The 23,627-nt window shown below is 39.1% G+C and overlaps 1 protein-coding gene across 1 annotated transcript; it reads right to left on the bottom strand.

Moving 5' to 3' along the window:
* Positions 1 to 6,796: 6,796 nt before the first annotated feature.
* LOC110213552 (proliferation marker protein Ki-67-like) lies at positions 6,797 to 22,114 on the bottom strand. The gene is given in 14 exon segments (XM_078155668.1): positions 6,797 to 10,504; positions 10,764 to 10,822; positions 11,428 to 11,544; positions 12,278 to 12,449; positions 12,650 to 12,721; positions 12,724 to 12,770; positions 13,468 to 13,789; positions 15,042 to 15,220; positions 15,835 to 16,776; positions 17,752 to 17,794; positions 18,334 to 18,403; positions 19,816 to 19,931; positions 20,011 to 20,095; positions 22,023 to 22,114. Coding segments are annotated over 14 exon segments (3,828 nt in total). The 3' UTR covers positions 6,797 to 8,992.
* Positions 22,115 to 23,627: the final 1,513 nt, after the last annotated feature.

Genomic DNA, 23,627 nt, shown 5'->3' with positions numbered 1-23,627 from the left:
CGGTGGGGATAAAGGGGGAGAAAAAATTTAAACTCAAAAGCATATGGAAGTGATTGTTGATAAATCAAAATCAATTAATAAAAAAAAAGAAGAATCCACCAATCACCTCCTGAAAGAGATCCCAAAAGAAAACTAGGAATATTGTAGCCAAATTCCAGAGTCCCCAGGTCAAGGAGAAAATATTACAAACAGCCAGAAAGAAACAATTCAAGCATTGTGAAAACACAATCAGGATAACACAACATTAACAGCTTCTACATTAAGGGACCTCAAGGCTTGAAACAGAATGTTCCAGAGGGCAAAGGAGATAGGATTACAACCAAGAATCACCTACCCAGCAAAAGTGAGTATAATCCTTCACTGGATATTCAGTGAAATAGAGGAATTTCAAGCATTCTTGATGAAAAGAGCAGAGCTAAATAGAAAATTTGAGTTTCAGATAAAAGACTCAAGTGAAACATGAAGAGGTGAACAGGAAAGAGAAATCATAAGAGACTTATTAAGGTTGAACTGTTTACATTCTGCATAGAAAGATGATATTTGTAACTCATGGATCCTTTGTCAGTATTAGACTAGTTGGAGGAAAAAAATTATATGTATGTACACACACACACACACACACACACACACACACACACACACAAAGCGAGCACAGGGTGAGTTGAAGATAAAGGGGTGATATCTGGAGAATAAAATTAAGAGGTGAGAGAGGATCATATGGGGAGAAGGAGAAAGGCAGAGGTAGAGTGGGGTAAATTATCTCACATAAAACAGACAAGAGGAGGCTTTTACAGTGGAGGGGAAGTGGGAGAAGGTGAGAAGGAATGAGTGAATCTTACTGTCATAGGATTTGGCTAAAGAGGGAATAACATACATACTCAGTTGGGTATGGAAATCTATCTTACCCTATAGGAAAATAGGAGGGGAAGGGGACAAGAGAGCAGGAGGATGATAGAAGGGAGGGCAGATTGGGGGAGGGGGTAATCAGAAGCAAACACTTCTAAGGAGGGACAGGTCCAAAAGAGAGACTAGAATAAATGGGGGGGGGATAGGATGAAGGGAAACATACTTAGTTTTCCACAACATGACTACTATGGAAGTGTTTTGCGTGACTACACATGTATAACCTGTATCGAGTTGCTTGCCTTCTCAATGAGGGTGAGTGGGGAGGGAGAAAGGGAGAAAATTTGGAACCTAAAGTTTTAAAAACAAATGTTAAAAAAATACATATTTTCACATACAACTGGGAAGTAAGATATACATGCAATGGGGTATAGAAATCTATCCTGCCCTACAGGAAAATTGAGGGGGAAGGGGATAAGAGAAGCAGAGACAGAGAGAAGGGAGGGCAGATCAGGGGAAAGGGTATTCAGAATGCATGCCATGTTGGGGTGGGGGGAGGGGCGAGAAGGGGAGAAAATTTGGAACTCAAAACCATGTGGAAGTGAATGTTGAAAACTAAAACTAAATTAATTAAAAAGAACCCTTCAAATCTCCTGCTCTTTCCTCCCACTGCCTCCTGTCTTCTCCAGCAGATCGTGTCTTCAGTTATTCCCCCTGGTCAAAAGCCATTATCAATCGGTTCCTTCCCTACCACATCCAAATATGCCCACATCTCCTCTGTTTGGGAAAAACAAAAAAACAAAATACCAAACCTTCATTAGATCCTATCATCTATCTCCTCAAGCTTTTGTCCTATATGTTTCCCTTTCTCAGCAAAACTGGAAAAGTTTACATTCCCTGCCTCTACTTCTTAGTCTCACTTGCTGCTCAAACCTTAGCACTGTCTTCTGACCTCATCCCTCTATTGAGTCAAGCGGTTTCTTTGAAAGTGACTGATGATTTAATTGCTAAATCTGACGATTTTTTCTTGGTGCTCAGCCTTCCCCTATTTGCTGCATTTGACATTGGTGCCCACACGTGTCTGGAGTCTTTCTCCTTTCTGGGTTTTTGTCACCCGGCCCTCTGCTGGCTGGCCCAACTGACCTCTCCTTTCTGACTTTCCTTCTCTGCCTCATTATTCACCTCATGCCTTGGAATGATAAACATTCCAGAAGGCCCTTTCCTGGGCCCTCCTTCTCTACCCTCTCTTAGTGAGAGGGGTAACAGCTCTCATGTATTTATCATCTCTCTACTGCTGGGCTTCAGTCCCACATCACCAGTTGCCTATTGGACATTAGAGCACATAGACTTACACGCAACATGTTTAAAACTGAATTACTCGTCTCTCTAAACCTTCTTTTCCCAATGACCTTTTCTTTTCTGTCAGAAGCACCCCATGCTTCCAATGTCCCAGGTTTGCAACCTCAGCACTACCCTGGCCTTTCCCTCTGGACCTACATGCTGTTGGCAAATCTTGCTGTTTCTACCTTCACCTCTCTCTCATCCTCTCCCCCTCCCTCTTCCTCTATCTTTCTCATCCCTCCTCCTATCTCTCTCCTCTCTCTCTCTGTACTCCCTGCTCCCTCTCTCTCTTCCTCTCCTCTCTCCTCTTATGGCCTTGGTACTCACTCACACAAGCAATTCTTTTCATTTGGATTCTCCTACATAATTACCACCTATTTGGTGTCCCTGCCTCATCTCTTTCCCCTACAGCCTATCCTACACACAGCTGCCAAAGTAATTTTCTTTTTAATTTTTCAAGCAACAGGTGTTTTAAAAACTAATCTGTTCCGTCCTCTACCCTTCCCACTTAAACTCGTCACATAGCTACATAGTTCAGAAGCAAAACAAATCCTCCCATTATGTTCAGTCGTGTCTGACTCCTTCATGATTCCATTTGGAGTGGTTTGCCATTTCTTTCTCCAGTTCATTTTACAGATGAGGAAACTGAGGCAAACAGGGTCAAGTGACTTAAGTGCCCAGGGTCACACAGCTGGTGTCTGAGGCCAGATTTGGACCTCAGGAAGGGGAGTTTTCCTGATTCCAAGCCCTGCACTGTGCACTATGGTGCCCTCTAGTACCCCGTAAGTTCATCACCTGTCAGGTGAGTGGCAAGTTTTACCTTTGTTCTCTCAGTTCATCACTGGTTATAAAGACTTTTCAAGTGGTTTTCCTCTGTTATCATTGCATAAATTTCTCCAAAAGTATTTTTCTTTATGCACAGATCTGATGTGACTCCTTTACATCCCCTGCTACAGTGGTCACCTATTAACATCTAGAATTAAAGACAAACTCTTTAAGGTTTTAAAACCCTTCACCACCTCATTGGCCATTACTGACCCTCCAGCATGTGGTAATTCAGCCAAACAAGAGTGCCTTGTGTCTTACTGCCCACCACCTCCCTTATCCTCATTCCTCCCATCTTGGCATGAAGCCTTTCCTGATAGTCCCCAGCTGCTGGTACCTCTAAAACGACCTTGGATGCATTTCCATGTGATCATCAGTTTTATATTTACGCTATGTGCAGTTTTACATACTCATACCCCACTAGTATGTAAGCTCCTCAAATATTGGGATTATTTCTTGTATCCCAAGTGCCCTATAGGGCAGTGCCCTAGAACATAGATCTTGGGACCGCTGCTCAAATGATGTGGGAAGGGATGAGGCATCTGTGAATGTCATAGGAGGGGAAAAGTTGCCGATTTTAGAGAGAAGATATTTCTGTATGTATGCAGAGATAGGGGAATAACTGGACCTTTCACAACCCTCATTCTCCTTGACTTCTTAGGAGCTGTTGACTCTATAGAGATCATTCTCTTCTGGGTTTTGGGGACACCCTTCCTTCCTATCTGAATGCCCGTCTCAGCTCTGGGTGCCTGCTGTCTCCTCCCCTCTCCTCCCACATGCCTGGAATGTTCTCTCTCACTACTGGCCTCCTAGGCTTCAACTAAATTCCAGTCATTTAGATTGGGAACTCCTTGTAGGCAGGGCCTCCAAATTTTATGTTCCCAGGGCTAAGCAATCCCTGGCACAAGTGTATTGATTGACCCTAGTTATATATGCTCAATAATACACTCAAGATAAATCTGGGTTCTTCTGTTACTCTGTGGTTCCAAAAGGCCTGATGAGAAGAAGATACACTTCTATGATAAAATGAAGGATTGAGCATTCTGATTCCAGGGAAAGAAGCCACTATTACTCCCACCTTTCACTGGAAAAATGCAGTCAGTCAGTCAACGTCCACAAGAACCCTGTTACAGTCTTTGGGATGGCTCAAGATACCAGTAATCTACTTTTTTTCATTCAAGCCTTTAATTTCATATCCTATACAATCCTCTATAACCATAAGAATCTTGCCAGAGTCTGGCTTCTGTGCAAATGAAAACTCCTTCCCTTCTCCCCTCCCAAAGCAGTTTTTGCTTATGAATACTGTTACATTAAGCCTTCAAATATCCAACAGCCAAATGAATCGCTCTGTAAATTATCATGGCTTCAAGTTAGGCCTTGAAAGAGTTGGAACAAGTTCAAATCTCTGAGTTTCAAATGGCAGGCCCACGTGTTGTCCATTCTAGAATTTTCAAAATTGGACATTGTCTAAACAAAACTTACTACAGTGAAATCAGAAAAAACCTGTGTTTGAAAAAAACTCTTTTTTCCCCCAACAATTTTTGCAGTTGTGGTAGAGAGATTACACTTCATAAAATAATCATTGCAAGGGGTGGAGAAAAGTTGGGACTGCCATAAAAATACATGTCTATACATTCAGTGTATAATTTATTTACCACAAAACCATGAGCAAGTAAATTCAATGAATTCACGCAAAAAGTTTTTAGGTTATGAAGAAAAACATTTAATGAAAAAAAGTTTACATTTGCTAAAAAAAAAACCCCAAAACAAAAAACGAAACTTCATTGCCTTGAACATTGTCATTCACTGCCCCATTTACAAAATAACTTGAAATTTTGTGACAATCTGTCAAACTATATTATATTCACTTAACTAAATATCTGTTCTGTCCTTATTGCCTTAAAATTATGTTTTACTATTTGTAAGATGACCATCGTCTTCACTTTCTTCTTTGTTGCCTGGATTTAGAACAAAAAACACAAGATAGACATATATAAATATTTTATCTTGTATACATATGTATTAACAGCAGATACATGTAACGGCATTTCCAGTTACACAGTTATTGAGAAACATGAGAGCAATATCCCGTTATCTAACCACAGTACCTGAAACCCAATTTCCTATTAGATCCCATATGCTAGTCTTCTTTTCTGCAAAAATTCTACAAGAGAACTTGTTCAGTTTAGGTTTAATTTTTTTCTTTTTCAGATCAATGAATAAAAAAGGAAAGATCTGCAAGACAAATCACAAGTTAACTTAAACATTTTATTTAACATAATCGATCACAAGCTACACTGGAGTAAACTTCTCAGTCTGTTGATAATATGGACTTATATAACTTCATATCATTTTTGAAATGGCTGAAGGAAATGCTAAATTCAAAACACATTGGCTTTCAACTGAAGAGTCCTACACTGGGTCAAAATGGATAAAATATAGAAACGAATTAAGATGCACAGAATGTTAAAATTCATATTATGAGAGGCCTAAGTTGCACTTTTCATCATGAAATTCAAGATAATGCAACATTCATTTGAATTCTTATTTCTGAGAAATGTGCTATATGCTAGTATTAGGCCAATTGAAGAGTCTGGTTTCCCTCTGCTTTAATCCTACTACAGTGACCAGAGGGCTCTGGAAAGTCATCTCCGTGCCAAAAACTGGGCCAGGTTTCACCCAATTCAAAGGTTCTGGATCTAGACCTAGTGAAGGACTTAACAGTGTGTGGAGGTGGCCTGTGGACCAGCCAAACAAAGTGCCAAGATCGTACCACAAGATAAGCTGCCCTCCCTCTATAGGTAAGTAAGGGCCCAAAGGCCATCAATTAAGTTCTGATGTGTCTGTGATATAATCGGTAGAAGAAATACCCACACAGAAAGATTATGGAATAGTACAAGAAAATTCCTAACTATTCTTAAAACAACAACAGATTCTTGGGATATTTAAATAATAAGGTAAGGAAGCTCCTTTTGAATACCTGGGGAATTGTAAATATAAATTAAAGTTAATTGATGCTTATTAAGGCTTTCAGGATAGGTGCTTTAAAATGTAAATAGGTTAGGGCAAAAAAAAATCTCATTGACCTGGGGCGTTCAACTATTTCCAACAGGTGTGACAACCTTAAAGAGAGAGAGACCAGATAGTTTGCTTACTTTACACACAATTGTAATAGGTTAGTTATATAGTTTTCTATAGCTGTCAAGGAGGTTGGGGAAGGGTGAAAAGGGGAGAAGGAAAGCAAATGACAGTAAGAAAAATGTATAGCTGACAATGAAGAGTCTGGGATGATTGTGGGTCTGCAAATATCATTATATTACAGCATAGTAATTGATGTCCATAGTGATGACTACTACTCATCAAGAAAAGGTTAAATTACATTTTGAATACTCGGCTTTAGAAAGCAGAGAACTGTGTAATAGATTTTAGGAAGGTTTCTATCTAAAGCCGTTAAAATTTTAAAAAAAAGGCTAGTGCTTAAAGGGCAGAGTGAGGGTTCAATTATTCATAAAATTAGCTTACACTATCCAAGCTTCATATTTATCCAAATCTGATACTACTTGGATAAACAAGGCATTATACTGTACCTAAAAGAATCGATGTTTTACCATTCATAACAAATGGTTGCTTTTCACTTTTGTTTCAGAATCACAAAACTAAAAGCAAACTTGGTTATCACCTTCCCTGCCCTACAGTGCTCATTTACAATTTTTGCTTTGTTAGGGAGGAAGCTCAACATATTCCAAACACTTAGGCACTCCTCTGCCCCAAGACAGACAAGACCTGTTTCATCTGTTCTGGAAAAGTGGACCATATATGTGTTACCAGCACAGAATAAGGTAAAGATTGGTATAGAAGAAAGGGTTTCACTTGATATTTTATTTAAATTGCCTTAGATAGCAAACACACATTACCTCATTCCAAAGTCATGTAAATGGTTTTTAGCTTATCTTATATAATACTGAGAGTTGAACCTAAACCTTTGAGAAATTTAGCAAAAAATGTGATATGCCCATTAAAAAGAAACATCATAAAATATGACATCATACCTATTTTGAACTTGTGGTTAGCTGGTTTGCTCTCCTTAAGTTGTGTTTTCCTCTTTTCCCTGAGTTCCAAAATTCCTGGTCATTACTTAATTTTGTGGATTCCGCAGCATTATTTTCTTGAGTCTGGTTTTTGTTATTTTCTAACATCGCACTGCTGCTTCCTTCTCTAAGCAAAGAAGGCTCTGACTGGGTTTCTTGAGGAGATAAAACCACTTTTAAATTGTCACTTGCCTGTGGGACAGATTTTAGAAGACTCTCTGGGCTATACTTTTCAACATCAGTTGGCTCTGACAGTTTGCTACTAGGTGTCTTTGATTTTCTTCTCTTTCTCAAAAGAGTGCTGTAAAAAGTTTTCTTCAAATTTGAGACTTTTTCTGGGGTTGATTCTCTTGCTGTGGTGGACTGGTCATGTTTGCTAAGATTAGCAGATCTTTGCAGATCTGTATCGCCCCCTTTCTCATGTCTTGTGTTTCTTGTCAGGAAAAATCTGAAGAATATTTTCTTTTCTAATCTTACCCAAAGCTAAGATGTCCTTTGACAAAAGATTAAATCCTATCCATTCTGTATTGCTGCTGCTTCTCGCTTTAGACCTTCAATGTACCCAGTCTTCAGTCATATCTCCATCTTTGTTCTCAGCGCAAGCTATCTCCATCGCCCTAAGCAAAAGAGAAATATAGAGTTCTTTCCTCAGTTTCATTTAGGCTTCCAATTCTAAAGGATTCTTCCACTCTATCCTCAGCTTTATTTTCCAGGCTTGGAAGCTGCTTTTCAACAATCTTTGTTGGACTAGGTATCCGATAAATGTCTTGTGGTTCTTTTTTTCTCTTTCTAGTTAAACATAAAATTCCTTCAGGTACCAATGAACTTTTAAAGATATCCGGGCAAAGACCCATGCATGTGTCATCTTTTTCTATATCATTTGTGGGTGGTGATAGAGGATTAGATCTTTCAGTCCTGTATCCTTTTTATTTTTACTGCTAGCCCTTAATCCAATCTTCTGGACATTGCAGGCTTTTTTCCTTTTTTGAGGTTTATCTCAGGTGCAACCCTGGCAGCATAGAGTAATCTATGCCCCTACTTCTAGATCATGAAGACCCGTGACATGGACTCACTGCTTTTTGGTTTGCTTTCTTCTCTGGGAGACTCCTCCCTTGACACTCCATACATATACTCTCTTGTGTTTCCATTTTGTTTTGACTTGGAGATCTTGATGACATAAACTTCTCTGGAAGCTCTTGTGCAGTCTGTTTCTTTCTGTATCTATTTTATTTTTGCCTCTAGTTTTTGAAAGTATCATCCCTGTATTGGGACTTGCATCTTCCAGTTTCTCCTCATTCCCTGTCTTACATAATTCAGTTGATAAACCTAAATTAGGCTCTTGTGATTCCTTGGCAGACTTAATTGTACTGCTATCTTTTCATGAACTGTGGACACTCAGGTGGTGTCTTTTCCTTACTCTCTATGCATAACTTCTTTCTCAAATTTGGCTTTCCTTAAAAATTTTGGTTTTGCTTCTTGTTCTTGAAGCCAGTCCATCTTCAGTCACAGTCATCTTCCCCTGAAAACTCTTGATATATTTTTTGTCATTTTCTGTGTGTAACTCCTCTATTTTACTGGATAAACCCAAATGCTATTCCTCAATACTTTTATTTCTATTTCTAGGATGCAATATTTTCTTTTGACCTTTTAAAATCCATGGGAAATTTTTCCAAGGTACTTTTTCACTATTGGGGAATATTTTGTCCGATTCAGTAGGAAATATTTTATTTTTATTCCTAGAACACAACACCATCATTCCTTTATTCACAATTCTTTGTTTCAATTTTAACCCATTTAAGACCTTCAGGGGCTTTTGTTCATTTTGTTCTGTGTCAGATCTTATTTCACTAACCGAACCACTAACTTTTGTTTTTTCATCAGTATCAATTTTCGGTCTAGCCCTCTCCATCGGTTGGTTTGCTTCCCATTAGATCTTCTGCTGGTTTTACTTTTGACATTTTCAAAACTCTTCTAAAATTTGTTAAGTTTTGCACTAGTTTTGATGTTTCCTTAGGAAGATCTGTAAGTTTTTCTGCTTCCTTCGGTTTTCTTCTAAGTTTGCCTAGGCCGTCCAGTCTCCTGGTCAAAGTCAGATCTTCTACTGATCCATATTTCTCATCTATTTTTATTAGGAGGGACTTGTTCATGTTTTTGGATTGAATTTGCTTTGGAATAGTCGTCCTTTCTGGCCCTTTCTCCTTAAGAGGCTTCATATTTCGGTTGCTTTTTTCCTCTGGAGGAGTCATCAGTCTTTCATTGCCGCCCACCTCCTCCTCCCCTGCTTCTACCTTGTCCTTAGGAGTTCTCATCAGTCTCTTGACCACTGTTGTCAGATGCTTGACGGAGCCATATTTTCGTTTAGGAGTCTTCATCACCTGCTCGGGGAGATCCTCTGCCTCAGTTTGCTGCTCTACTGTCCTCATCAGCTTCTTTTGGACTTCAGCTCAGGTTGTCCCAAGATTTTCCTGAACTGAATTTGCATCATCCACAGCAGACTCTGCCACTTTGTTTTCTTGGTCTTCTTTTAGTTCTGTTGTAGTTGCCGTAGGCACTCTGATGACAATTAGGTCTTTTGTTTTTGTTTTTCCCTTCGGGGTTCTTATTACTTTCTTTATGCCTCCTGGTGTTACAGTTCCTAGGGCAGCCTGCACATCTAGAGACACAATACTTGGCTTTAGACTTCTTTTATAGGCTCCTGTCGGAGAGTACTCTTCATTTTCTGATGAAATTCTTGATTGCTTTATGATTCTTGTTGGCTGGTCAGTGACAGGTGGCTCTTTATTTGATTTGGTGACTAACTGACCTGACAATTTTGTTTTTTGATTCCTTAGGTCTATATCTATTGCGTTTCCTTTTTCTCTTTCCCCTCCTTTGATGTTAACAGTGCTGGCCCGTGAATTTGGTGTTATATGTGTAGCTGTAGCTGATGTTATTACTGGATGATGTTCTGCTGTACTTGTCGTGCTGGGCTTCACAAATTCCCTAGCTATTTTTGGTTTAGCCCCGTTTACATTTCCACTTTCAAATTTTTCTTCCATATATGTAAAATTTTGATCTATTTGTGGTGTTTTAATTCTGCTGAGATATGGTGTTGATACATTTTCCTTTGATGTACAGGTCTTTACCTTTTTTGAATTCGGTGTTAATATTTTGGGGTCTACATTGACTCCTCGAAGTGCAATCTTTGTTATTTCATCACTTCTTATTTCAGAGATCTCCTTTAGGGTTTTAATTATTTCATCACTGTCTACCCATTGCCGCCGATTTCTTGGGGAATGGCTGCATATAATGCTCTGGCCATATAGCTGTTTCGTTGTGTTGGGAATAGGAGGTATCAATCTCTCTGCTGTAATAAATGACAGAATAAAGATAATTACGAAACAAAGACTATGCCTCCGCTCACCAATCTAGGGACTAATTCTTCTTTATGAATTAAAGGTCTACCCCAATTATGTTTTGTAGTCTTGTGTTTTCCTGGCCAATGATAATATTTAGTTAGATGATGCAAATCTATGCCTATCCAGGTTAAATATATATATATGTGTATGTATATATAATATATGTAGGTATAGATATCTATCTATCTATCTATATATTGTTGCATTACATGTAAATATAATACATAGACATACGTAACTTTAAGTATAGCTAGTTTGGTTGGAATACAGAGTACATGAAGGAGAGCAATATGAAATAAAGTGGGTTTTGGGAGTTTGCGTTTAATCCTAAAGGAGGAGGAAGCCAACTAAAGATTCTGGGGCATACTAATTACTATGGGTTAGATCTGCACTTTAGGAAAATAACTTTGAAAACTGTGTGAAGGGAAGGATTGTGGAGAGGAGGCCAATTAGGAAGCTGTTTTAACAGTTAAGGGCTAGAGGCAACTAGGGCCTGAAAGTAGAGTGTTGGCCATGTTAGTAGGAAAAGAGGGATAAATCCCTTTTATTCTTGGAGAGAGAACTGACAAGACTTGCAATTGATTAGATAGGACTGAGGTGAGATTGAAGAGTCGAAGATTCTTTGTATAGTTGCTAAATATAACTTATAAGAAATTTTCAAATTGTTGTATCACAAGAATGTCTAAACTACGTTTAGATGTTAGCTCTCCTTATTCATCAAAAAGTAAAAATCCTACAGGGATGGGTCATGTCATTGTGATTCAGTGAGGGCCCAGCCCTTCGGTTGAAGGTTAGTTTTGCAACTCATGAAACCTCTACTGGTGTGGCAAGGGCTTATATTTGACATGGGGCTACAAATACAAATCCTAACTTGCCATTCCAAAGTTTCACAGAAGAAGAAAAAAAGGAAAACTAACCACTAAAGTCATTACCTGATCTATGTTCTAAAGAGTCTTCATCTCCTGAAGAGTTATATGAAGTTGTACCAATCTCAGGAGACATGTTTGCAGTTTTGTGTTTGATAGGGGTTTCAAACATGTCTACTAATTCTATTAATGAAGAAAATAAGGAACATTAATGTATATATTAAACACATAGAATATAATATATGTGTATGTACTGTATATATTACAGATATATATTTTTTAAAAATGTAAAAAAGTCATATTCCACCCTCTTCCAACAAGAAAATAATGTGACGGAGTTTCCATTCTATTCATAAAGAGATCTCTTCTCAAAGTCCAGGGCACCCAATCAGTCTAGATGCAAACTCTTGACTCTCATACCTACTTCAAACAATGCAACAGACTCCCTCTGCTCATTATGCATAATGATTTCTTTTCAAAGTCCAAGGCCCCAAACCTAGGCTGCAAACTCAACTCTCCTTTCCTGCTTCCTTCCACTGGCTTTCAGTTCTTCTTGACTGGCATTTAGGCCAGTCTGTCTGCTTCTCTTGTTCTACTGAGTCACAACCACCTTTATTCTTCCCCTGACCACAAACCACAAGATAGAGCCTAGCCCTGCCCAGAGGCGTAACTATGCCAACTGAGAGTTATCATGGGGCTAGTTTGTTTGTAGCTGAAAAGATAAGCTATCCCACCAGACCCGATTACAACAATTGGCCAGGACCTCCAAAGAATGTGTGCTCCCCCTTCTGCAGGAGTTGGGGAGCATTTCTATCAGCTCTTTTAAAATTGTGCTTTTACAAACACATTTTGGCAGGCAGTCTCAATATGCCTGCCTACATGACATTCTCATGGCCTTCTGTGCACACTTTTTCACCTGTTAAATCCTCATTCACATCTATCTTAGGTTTTTTAACAAAGTTGTTCAGCATCCTACAGGGCCATATAGGTACGGTCACTTTTTCAGTATGAGCTCTCCCAGTCACTATGGTGCAGGAAGAGTTGGCGTGGCCTGTGCTAAAGTGATTCTGTGCATGGTTTGCAGGCTTCTTCTGTAAAGTAAAAAGAAACATTTCCAAAAATAATTTCAGTATTTCTTAATGTTTGCTCAGATGACATTCATAAGTACACAAGTGTAAATGTGTAATACATATGATATATATGTATATACACACACATATATTATGTATATGTATAACGCACACACACATGTAAAAATGATCTCCACATTTCTGTAATGTACCTTGACCTTGTGGGTTAATCTCTTCTGCTGTTTTATTATTATTCTCTCAAGACCATGTTTTATAACAATGTGTGCTTGTGGGTTTTTTTAGTACCTAATCTCACCACATCTGCCCAAGAGTGTACAACTGTTAAGTAACAAACAATTAATAAAAATAAAATTCATTCAAACAGAAGATAAATGAACATGTTTTGGAACAAAGAGAAAACCAAACCTCCCTAAACACTGATATCTTCCCTATTTCTAGTCACCCAACTAACTTCAGGGCATTCTCTCCCCTACTTTCTACCTGGATACATCCAGCCAAATCTTGCCATTTATCTCTTCTCTCCACATCTATCCAGTCAACTCCTCTTTTCTCTTGACTCGCAAATACCTCCAGGTACTGACTGTATCTAAAAGCTCCCCCTGCCCCACACTCTCACTGCAAACTGATTTGTAACAGGTGCCTAATTTCTGTTTTCCCTCATTTTAATTTCTCTTTCCTACAGCAGTTGCCAAAGTGATTTTTGCTAAACCCAGCACACGAGTCTTCCCCATCATGTCTCAACTCCTTCATGCTATTCTTGACAAACTCTAAGTAGCTTTCTGTCACTCCCATGAGATTACTAACTTTTCCAGCCTTGTTGTATTTACACCTTTTAACTCTAGCCCAGCATAACAGCTCTGCACTGTCTGATCCAGCCATATACTGGCCTTCTTACTGTTCCTCCTACATCTGTTCCCTGTGTTGGTAGACTGTACCTCTTAAGCTCTTTGAAGCCAGGGGACTGCCTGCCCCCTGCCTGTAAAAACCATCTTAAAATTATTCCTTGCTCAAATACCCATGAGATTGGCTTTTGATGCACCGCTTCTCTTCTTGGCGTAAATCATCTGTAGCATTTCAAACTGGCTTCTTCCAGAGGAGGATCTCCTCAGGCGCGATGGTGTGCTCACGATTTTGTGGGGCTGGATGGTCTGGATTTCGGGAATAGATGTTACTCTCTCATTGAGTAATTTTGAAAGGGTTGTATTATCCCTGCCCAGAGCAGACTTCTTCTGAAGATGATGAGTGGCTGGAAGCTCTTGTGATGGGTCTTTTGTACATGGTATGCCTTCCAGTAAACTGTTAGAAGGCTCTTTTTCTGGTGGTTTAGAATGTGTCTGCTGAAATGGACATTTTTATACAATTTATAAATGACAAGATCTGCTATACGGTTCCCTAAATAAATAACTGAATTTTCCCAAGGTGCATCAAAAGCCTGTGACAGACATTTCACTGGAGTCTGACAACAACCCTTTGAGGGCTAATCCTACAGAGACTATCTCTGCAAAGGTACCCCTTGAGGCTCAGGTGAGCTTTGGGGACAAAAGTCTCCGCCAGCTGCCAGTTAGCAGTGAGATGTATATAACCACACGTATGTCTCTTTATCACAACGATGGCAGCCACCATCGGTCCGGAGCACATTAGTTTAGGCCTTGCCTTCCTAGCAATGAGAGCTATGATACCCCAAAGTTGGAAAGGATTGCTTCCCCAAGGCAATTGGAGGAAGACGAGGTCCTCGAACAAAGCCTGTCTGGCCACTTGTTAGGAATGCTGGCAAGTTCACTGGTTTGCTGTAGATGGGACCCCTGCTGTCAGCTGAAAAAGCTGGAATGGAGTTTTCCATCATTACCAGAGCTCAGTGCTTCAGATTAACTGTCTACCACCACCCAGTGGCAGCAACCATAATTACAGGGGCATACCATTGGGAGCGTTGCTTGGCAAAGGATTCATTTATTTACCTAGCAGCGCTTGTCAGGTTAGCAAAGAACTTTCTCTTTTCCCAATGACCCTAGGAAATAGGGACTATATTACTTGCCCTTAAGTATAAAACTAATAGCAGCAGCACAAAGCAGAAGCTGAATATGTTTAGAGTCTGAGGGCCCTACAAGGTACACGTCACCTCCCTTTGATGCTCCGAGGTCTTGCAAGTTTAGGGTCTGATTAAGTCAGAGTGTATAATGGGCAAAAAAAGGTTTTGCTTATTTTGTGAATCACATACTATGTATGATGGCAAATGTGAAATGAGATTTTATGACTCAGCCTTTTTTTAAACACTGCAATAACCGTAGCAGACCTAGAGAAGCTCAGGCCACTCAGGCCTGTTCACATATGTTCTATATATCAAGACCTGATGCTCCCTTTATATGCTGGAATACCTTGAGTCACGAGTGTGTGAGAAGCCAATATAACAATAAATAACTGAACTCTCTCCATTTAAAAAGATATTCAATAGGAAATCATTTTTGAAGATAGAATAATATATATATATATCACTACTTGTTAAAAATGCAGTAAGGGTATGGATCATAGAGAAATGCATAATTTAAACTATAGACAGATTAAATGCTTGTCTAAAATATTGTACCTTCATTATTGACTTTCTCGGACACAGGTTCCAGATGAGCTTTTTCTCGTCTCTGGGCTTCCTCCTTTTTCAAGAGGTGCATTGGGAGGTAAATTTTCATCAAATATTTCACGTCTCAGAAGGGCTCCAAAAGAAACTCTCCTCCTTTTTTCACATGGTTCATTATTTTCAGTAACATTATCTTTAAAAAAAAAGTATATGTATATTTGTATACACTATATATATATATATATATATATATATACATACATATATATGTATATATATATATATATGTATATATATATGTATGTATATATAGGTTTGTTTAATGTACTTAGCTCCACATGCTGAATACAACAAAAAGATATGAATACACACACATTATAGCTCGAAACAAATTGGAATGTGAAGGAGCTTTACAAAGACTTCTCAAGAGGATGTTCTGAGTTGCCTAGAATCCAACTCTCAATCACTCCTGGAAAGCACTGTTAAAATATGTCGAGGGGGCTTTGGGAGCAAAACAATTAAGTGTTGCCTTTCCAATATCCTCCTCCTGATGGCGTCTTTGGATGGGTTATCAGTTATCAGTGACCCTAAAAATTTAACTTTTCATTATCTGGATCTGTTGAGGAGATAGGCAATCAATAATTTTGAGAGGGAAGGAAGTGAGCTGATCAACTTGCATCAGAAAAACTCCCTTTGGCTACAAAATAAGAGCCCAAACTAAATGTATCTTATAAACATGTTTAAATGTAGATTACACAGACTACTACACACAAATGGCAGAAATGTAAAATCTCTTTAGAAATGAAGATTTACCCAGTTTGTGAGTACCTGAATCAGAAGAAGAATCCACAAAATCGCTGATATCAAACTCACTGATATCAGGTGATACACAATGAGGTATCTCGTCAATGTCATCCTCATCTAACGATTTGTTAGAGGTTTCATCATCATCAGCTACTTTTGGAAGAAATGTTGATGGCTGCTTTGTGGTATCTGTAGAGGAGTTAATGCTGCTGTCTTTGAGAACAGGCTTCTCAACAAGTGAATCCTCTCTCTTGAGTTTGGGCAGCAGTAGGCCATGGCCACCACTCCCCAAGAAGCACATGTCGGGCCTCTTGGTTTGGGACCGAAGTGTGTGAAAAGAGGGTTGACTTTGGGCATCCACCAGGGGCCACCCAGGGGCTGGCCTCCTCCTTTTGTCCTCTTTCCTGCAGCCCTTACTATATTTCCCTGAATTCTCAGTGGGTCATTCTTCGCTCTTCTTCCATTTTGAGGGCGTGTTCAGTTGCTGTGATTGCTGGTCTTCTTTATGAAGGAAATTTTCATCCCACTGTAACAAAGGGATGCTCCAGAAGGGGTCCTCAGTTTCTTTTTCACCATCACTGCTGTTATCGTCGGACCCATTGGAGACGGTGACACACCTTATGGTGCTGCCCCACAAGGTGCTGGAGTGGGGCAATTGAAAAAGCTGTACTTCCCACTCTGCATCATTCCTACTTGAGGGCCCTGGTTTTCTATGGCTGTCATGCAGATCGACAGTTGGTTGGCTCTGGGCATCCGAGGCATCTTGCATCAGGCCCAAAAGTTCACTAAAAGGAGGTAAAATGTCTTCATTCGTCCCGGGATGTTTGGGAGTCGAAAAAAGACTCTGATCTCCTCTACCACCTTCAGCTGCTACATGGGTGGAGACAGTTTTTTCAAGGAGGTCTGTGGCACCTTCTGTCAATTCTTTGGTTTCTAAAGTTAGCATTATCCCTGTGGATTATCAAAACCAACATCAGCATGTTTTTTAGATGTATTTGGTCTTACACTATTTTCTTCAGTACATTTAATAGCAATGTTTCTGAAAGACACCTGGTCTATATCTGTATTCAAAAAAAACAAAACAACACATACGAGAAGGCTTGAAAATATCTTCTTGAAATATATTACTACTAGTAATTAGTCAATTGTATTAACAATTAATTAGTAATTGAATACTTGAAAGTAAAATGAAAAACCTCCCTCAAATTATTGTTTTTTTAAGTCTGTCTATAAATGAATTTTTAAAAACAACAATCAAAAAACCCTCCCTCTCTCTATCCCCTATAAATTTAGTCTTGTTTCCCCCAAACAGGTTCATATATAACATGTAGACTGTATTATATAACAATAGCCTAAGTTAAGAATTAATTTTCTGTTTATATTGGAGGTCCTTCTTATACACTTCTTAGCACAATTGCACATACAACATTTATATAAATAGTATGAATTCTCAGTAAATGTTTCATTTTCCAAGAGAAAAACATGTAAACACTGTTGAGGACCCTGTATAGTTTCACAACTAGGCTAGCTGCAAATGAAGCAGCTTCACTAAAAAACCAACAAACAAAACCCATTATAAAATCCTAATTATTGCCTCTCTCCCAAACCAAATCTTGTCCCTCCCCCGACCCCTTTCCCTATATACTCTATATGCTAAAGTATGTTAGCTCATATCCTTGTACAAAATGATCCTAACAAGATTAGCTAAGCCTCTCTCTAACCTCTTCTCTCTAACCTCTAACCACCCCCATCCCCTCCCCTATCCTAACCCTATTATCTGGCTCCAGGCCAAAATGTTAAGTATTATTTGGAATTTAATCTGTTTTTTTCCTTCATTTACTTTCAGTTCTAACCTGCTGAACAAGGTTCTACTGTTGTTGCCCCCTCCAAAAAAAAAAAAACATAAACAAGGAAACAGTTACTGACCAGAGCCCAAAACTGAGGTACTTCGGGATGGAGTTGGTATCACCTATGAATCGGTAGAGGTACAGGTGTTTATTAATGTTTACATGTACTTTGTAGACTATAAGGAGAATACGATTATTATAAAGATACCATGCCCCTCCCTACCCATGCCCCTTATCAAGTTAATTCCCATGATAAAGCTAAACACCCATTATTTTAATGAATAAGTAAACTGTTACAACTTTGTTGTAAAATTCTTTGAATCTCAAGGTACATATACATTGTTCTGATTGCTTACAACATGCATCATAGTCTACATGAGTTTTTATTCAACTTATTTTTGCATCGATCAAGTAGGGTCCACCTTATAAGAAACAACCTAAGGCTTCAAAAAGATGGCCAAGAAAATATCTGATTAATGTCTAAATCTTTTTACAAATGTCAGTGTTAAAATCATGAATTGATTCTAAGTGTTAGCAACAGAATTAAAACTATCAAGCCCATCACTGACTGAGCAAAATTAGACATAAAAAGCCCAGAAGAATTATTGGAAGACCTCTACAATGTCAAAATAGAAAAATATTATACTTTCATAACTCTTACCTCTTTGTTTTTTGTTTCTGAAGGCCTTCTTAGCTGTCTTTCGCTTTGAAAGTCGTATTTATATTCAAATCTGAAGAGGGTTAAAGGTAAGGTAAGATGGTTTTAAAATAATGATTTTAAAATGTTGTATTCAATATCTGGCAACCAAGCTAATTACCTAATGATGTACATATATAATATAAAATAATTATACCAATATTGGCACATGCATATAAAATTATTAGCTTAAAAATTAGCACCCGGTTTTCATACTAAAAGAATAATTAATTATACTTGGCTTTTTCTTTCCTTCTAGAATTCAAAGGCATATATTTGATTTCCTATTTAATAAAGGAATTCATGATTATGGCCCTGATTTTGTGAAGAAAGGAGGCAGCCAGGCTTCTTTGCCAAAGATGGGATGTTAACTGAGACCTGAAGAAAGCCGAGGAAAAGCCAGGAGGTGAAGATGAGAAGGAGGGAGTGGGAGTGTTCCAGGCATTTGAGGGGGCCCAGAGGGAGAGAAGGACAGCTAAGATAAATGCTTAAAAAGTCAAGTGTATGTCTTGTTTAAGGAACAGCAAAGTAAGGAGAACAATCATTTGATGGCAGGGGGTGTGTGTGTGTGTGTGTGTGTGTTTGGAGGGATGTTTGGTAGGAATGGTGCAATTTAAAGACAGGAAAGGTCTTCAACTTATAAGATGTAAGGTTTAAACTAGTTTGTAAGAATGGAAAGGAGAGATCTCTTTGTAGGTCAGGTCAGTAACACAACAAATCACAATCCAAATTGGTAAATTAAATAATTACTGCTTTAAAAATCTTTTGCATGACAGATAGCGAAAATAGGTCACTATAGCTAAGACAAGAGAGGAGGAAAACTGGTTTTGAGAGTGGGCCCTACTTGCCCACTTAAGTGTGTCCCATTCCTTTCCTTCTCAGTGTCATCAGTACATCTCTTTAGACTGTAATTGCACCAGATGATCTGCACAGCAGCAGCACACCCAGCATTGGAAGAGGGAAGTTTCTAAACATGATGCTAAATCATAAGTCTGGACCAACTACAGAACAAACACTGACGCCAAATGAAATACAACTTTGATTAACCACAAGCCAATTAATTGGAGACCAGTTTCGCTGACCCATTATGAACACATGCCACCTTGAAAAAGGTTCTGATTCAAATCTGAATACATTCTTCTCTTTGAGGTCCTATTCAAGAAAAGTTTCTCCTTGTCAATGAGGGGCTTGGTTTGCCCTCCAATGTACTCTTTATTTATTGTCTCTTTAAAAAATTTAATAAATATATGTTCATCTAGATAGATAATTCTCCTTATCTTAGTAACAAAGTTAATAAAAATGTCTGAAACAGGTAATTATGAAATTAACACTATAACTGCTATGATAGATGCTCTGTGTGTAGTGTGTGTGTGTGTGTGTGTGTGTGTGATAGAGAGAAAGAGAGGGAGAAGGGAGAGAGAGAAAGATCTTGCCAATTTCACCTACCTGAATGACCGATCAATTATAGTAATTAAATCTCCGTGTTCAAGATTTATCGGATGACAAAAGGTAGATCCATTTAACATAATTGGAATTGTAGAATTTAAATTAGTCAGTATGGCCTAAAATGAGACAATTTTAGTAAATAAAGCTAAAATGTATATAAGAAGCAAAATGAAACTCCGGTCAAACCATACTTGCCTCCTTAAGTTGTAGATCAAATTCAATCTTGCATTGCTGCTTGGGTACTATTGGAAGCTGAAGCTGAATATCACATTCAGTATCTCTTAATTCAATTTTAAAAGAATGTTTTACTTATAAGAATTTCAGAAAAAAAGCTAATTTTGACACAAGTTTTGATATTACTATTTGATATCCCTTCACACTAAATGGTAGAATGAAAATATCTTTTAAAAATGAAAAAGCCGTTCATTCTTTTATGTGAGTAGTATTTAAATAACCACCATTTATTTATCAAATGCCTATCACCTACTGTGTGCCAGGCTCTGTGCTAAATGCTATTGGGCACCCCAAAGCAAGCTTTCAAAGCAGAAGCAGTTAAAAATTGGGAGAAACAACCTTCATTGTCATTCCAGGAAATTAGAATTCTGCCTCCTTAACACTCACTCCCTGTTGATCTTGAGAATGGACTGGTTAGTTAAGTAGGACTAGAATTTTTGTTTTTTTTACAAAGCTATAAAAATGTTGGCTAAGAAACTGGCAATATCTAAGGCAAACAAGGGACTAGTACTACACCAAAATAAAAAAAAAACACTAATATATTGGCACACTCTGCTACTAAAGGGGAGTCCTCCCCCCAAAGTTGCCTAGGAAAACTTGAGGCCACAGAGTGCCTTTATTTAGGGAACCTAGTTTCTTCCCGTTTTTTTCACTCAAACTTGGCAGAGGGTTTATGTGTGTGTCTAAGCTAATATGTTATAATGTTATAAAGTTGGTTATAAAATATCAACTTTTAAGGGATTGCTATAAAGTTACTTTTATCACTATCAGTGTCAAAGATTGGTTCAATTCTTTCCCTAGTACTTTCAAAATTATCTCATAAATGTGATTTCAGAATTAGGGTTCTCTAGGTGGAACAGTGTTAGCCTGGAGCCAGGAAGACCCTTCAAAATTTAATAGGGACTCAAAACACTAAGTCACTTTAACCCTTCTGTCTCTGCCTCCAAATTTCCTCAATTATAAAATGGGCATACATGATACATCTGTCAAGCAAGATATCTTGTGTGGTGCCTGATTTGTAATAGGTAATATAAAAATGCTAGCTATCATCAAAGTTCTGTCAATGGAGTAAAAAAAAAATCATAGTTTGCTATTCCCACCACCTGTCATCATGGGGTAAACAAAGTACTTCCCTGAGCAACAAAATTTCTCCCTTACATCAGGAAATTATCTTAGTTTGATCTATCTTAAAATTAAAAGCAAAAGCAACCAGGGTGGTATTCTGTGAATAAAGGATGAGCTAGCAAAAAATGATTACTCTTGATTTTAAATTCCATAGCCAACTAGAAAGCACACTCCTATTGCTTCGTGGGTGCCCTAGCCTGTCTTTTCCAAAGCCAGGGGGCTGCATGGAGAATTGTGTCACCTTAGTTGAAAGTGGGAATAATTTTGATCCAACTAAATTCCACTAAAAAACAGTGAAGGGCTTCCTCTCTCCCACACAGCAGAGGGATTTGTGACAAGCAGGTCCTCTGGTTTCCTTTCACCAGACAAGTGTTCTCTGGGCCTTGAATTCAATTGAATAAAGCGCAGGGTTGCTTAGTTAGGCTGGGCAGTTGCACATATTCAAGATTTAGGACATGATTCTAATGAACACATGCAAACACTTTTAATTCCCTTTAGGGATATTATACTAAGGTTTAGAAAATGCATCAAATATTTCAGTCTCTGCCAACACCAGTGTATGTTTGGCACATTTCCAACAAAGGAGGGAAAGTTTAGGCTTAATTTCTCAGTTTAAAAAAAATTATAGTTTTGTCAAGATTTTTAATGTCAAAACTTCTTTACAGTGTAAGAGAGGATCAACCATGGGGGTGGGGGGCAGAGAATGAACTAAAAAAGAACAAGGCAGAAATAAAAAAGGAAATTTCAAAGAAGGGGCAAAGCTAAGTGCTGGCCCCTCAGCAACATTCCTGTTTTGCTATGACATCTCCTTAGTTATCAAAGTAAGAATAAGGATTTGTAGCTCTCACCTTCCAAAATAACAAGTAGTTTTCTTTAATGGATACTAGAAACCGTCAACACCAGATTTTTTAATACAAATAATATATCCAAAAATATTCATTTCCTGCACTAGAATTAAACCTGGAAAAAAAATTAATTTTACCCATTACTTCACAAGAAACAATTTATAAACAGTTCTACAAAGATTCACACTGGAAAAAAAACCCAAAAGCCCTCAAATTGCCTTTGTACAGAGGTGTAATAGTCACCAAGCTACCTGGAGTGACGAGGTGGACCAAGTGGGCTGTCTGCAACCCCACCCCAGGTTAGAAGTCAGAATAGGAAGAACAAGGGGGCAGCTAGGTAGATGTCTCAGTGGACAGAGCTGGGCCTGAGCTCATGAAGATCATCTCCCTGAGTTCAAATCCAGCCTCAGATACACCTGTTTGCCTCAGTTTCCTCATCTGTAAGATGTAGAAGGGAATGGCAAACCACTCTCCACCCAGTATCTCTGCCAATAAGACCCCAAAAAAGCTCAGGAACAGTGCATTGGTCACCACCGAACCCCAAACAAGAGGACAGATGAGGAGGAGCTGTCCAAAGCCCTCCACCCCCACCACAATACCTGACAGCTGGGCAGGCAGGGCCCCCCAAGACCAGGGGTCAGGTGTATCAGTTAGCAGATTGAAGGGAGGGGTCAGGAGCCCTGGTCAGTTTCAGGGAGGTGGGTGGGGTCCTGTGATCCAGGCCCTTCCCTAATTAAGGGCACAGCCTGGGGAGACCTCCCCCACTGACACCTTCCCAGAAAGAGTGTCAGACTGACGTTTAGCCAGCATACTCAACACACTGCCTCTTCCACAATTCAAAATGGCGGACCCTGGGGCCCTCCTGCTGCTCAGCACCTCCCCCCCATTTCAGTCCCCGAACCTTACTCTGCCAGTAAGATGGAACTGCTCCAGGGCCTGTCAGCCGGAGATGATGAGGCCAAACTAGGACTGGGCTCAAGGAGAGGCCCTGTGAAGTCTCACAAGGGGCCTCTGGCAGGGGGCAGACCACCGAGATCACAATTTGGGGCAGTGGGGGACACAGGAAGTTATCAGTCCTTGTACTTGGAACAAAAACAATATATCCAAAAGGATTCGCTTTCCGCAATAGAACAAAAACCTGAAAAAAAGAATTTTAGTTTTACCCATCACTTCAGAAGAAACAATTTAGAAACAGTTCTACAAACATTTCTATCCTTTTTTGTTGGAAAAGGAAAAGATTCACACTGGAAATAAAAACAAAATACCTCAAATGGCCTTTATACAGAGATGTAGTAGTCACCAAGCCACCTGGAGTGACAAAGTGGTAGTGGACTATCCCCACCCTCTAGCCCAGGTTAGATGTCAGAATAGGAAGAACAAGGGGGCAGCCAGGCTAGACAGCTCAGTGGACAGAGCCAGGCCTGAGCTCATGAAACTCATCTCCCTGAGTTCAAATCCAGCCTCAGATACACCTGTTTGCCTCAGTTTCCTCATCTGTAAGATGTAGAAGGGAATGGCAAACCACTCTCCACCCAGTATCTCTGCCAAGAAATTCGCAAAAAAGCTCAAGAAACGTTCACTGGTCACCACCGAAAAGGACGGGTGATG

The sequence above is a fragment of the Phascolarctos cinereus genome, unplaced genomic scaffold (assembly GCF_003287225.1).
Source record: "Phascolarctos cinereus isolate Bilbo 61053 unplaced genomic scaffold, phaCin_HiC Scaffold_5;HRSCAF=322, whole genome shotgun sequence".
Taxonomy (NCBI): domain Eukaryota; kingdom Metazoa; phylum Chordata; class Mammalia; order Diprotodontia; family Phascolarctidae; genus Phascolarctos; species Phascolarctos cinereus.
This window is presented reverse-complemented; position numbering and strand designations above follow the sequence as displayed.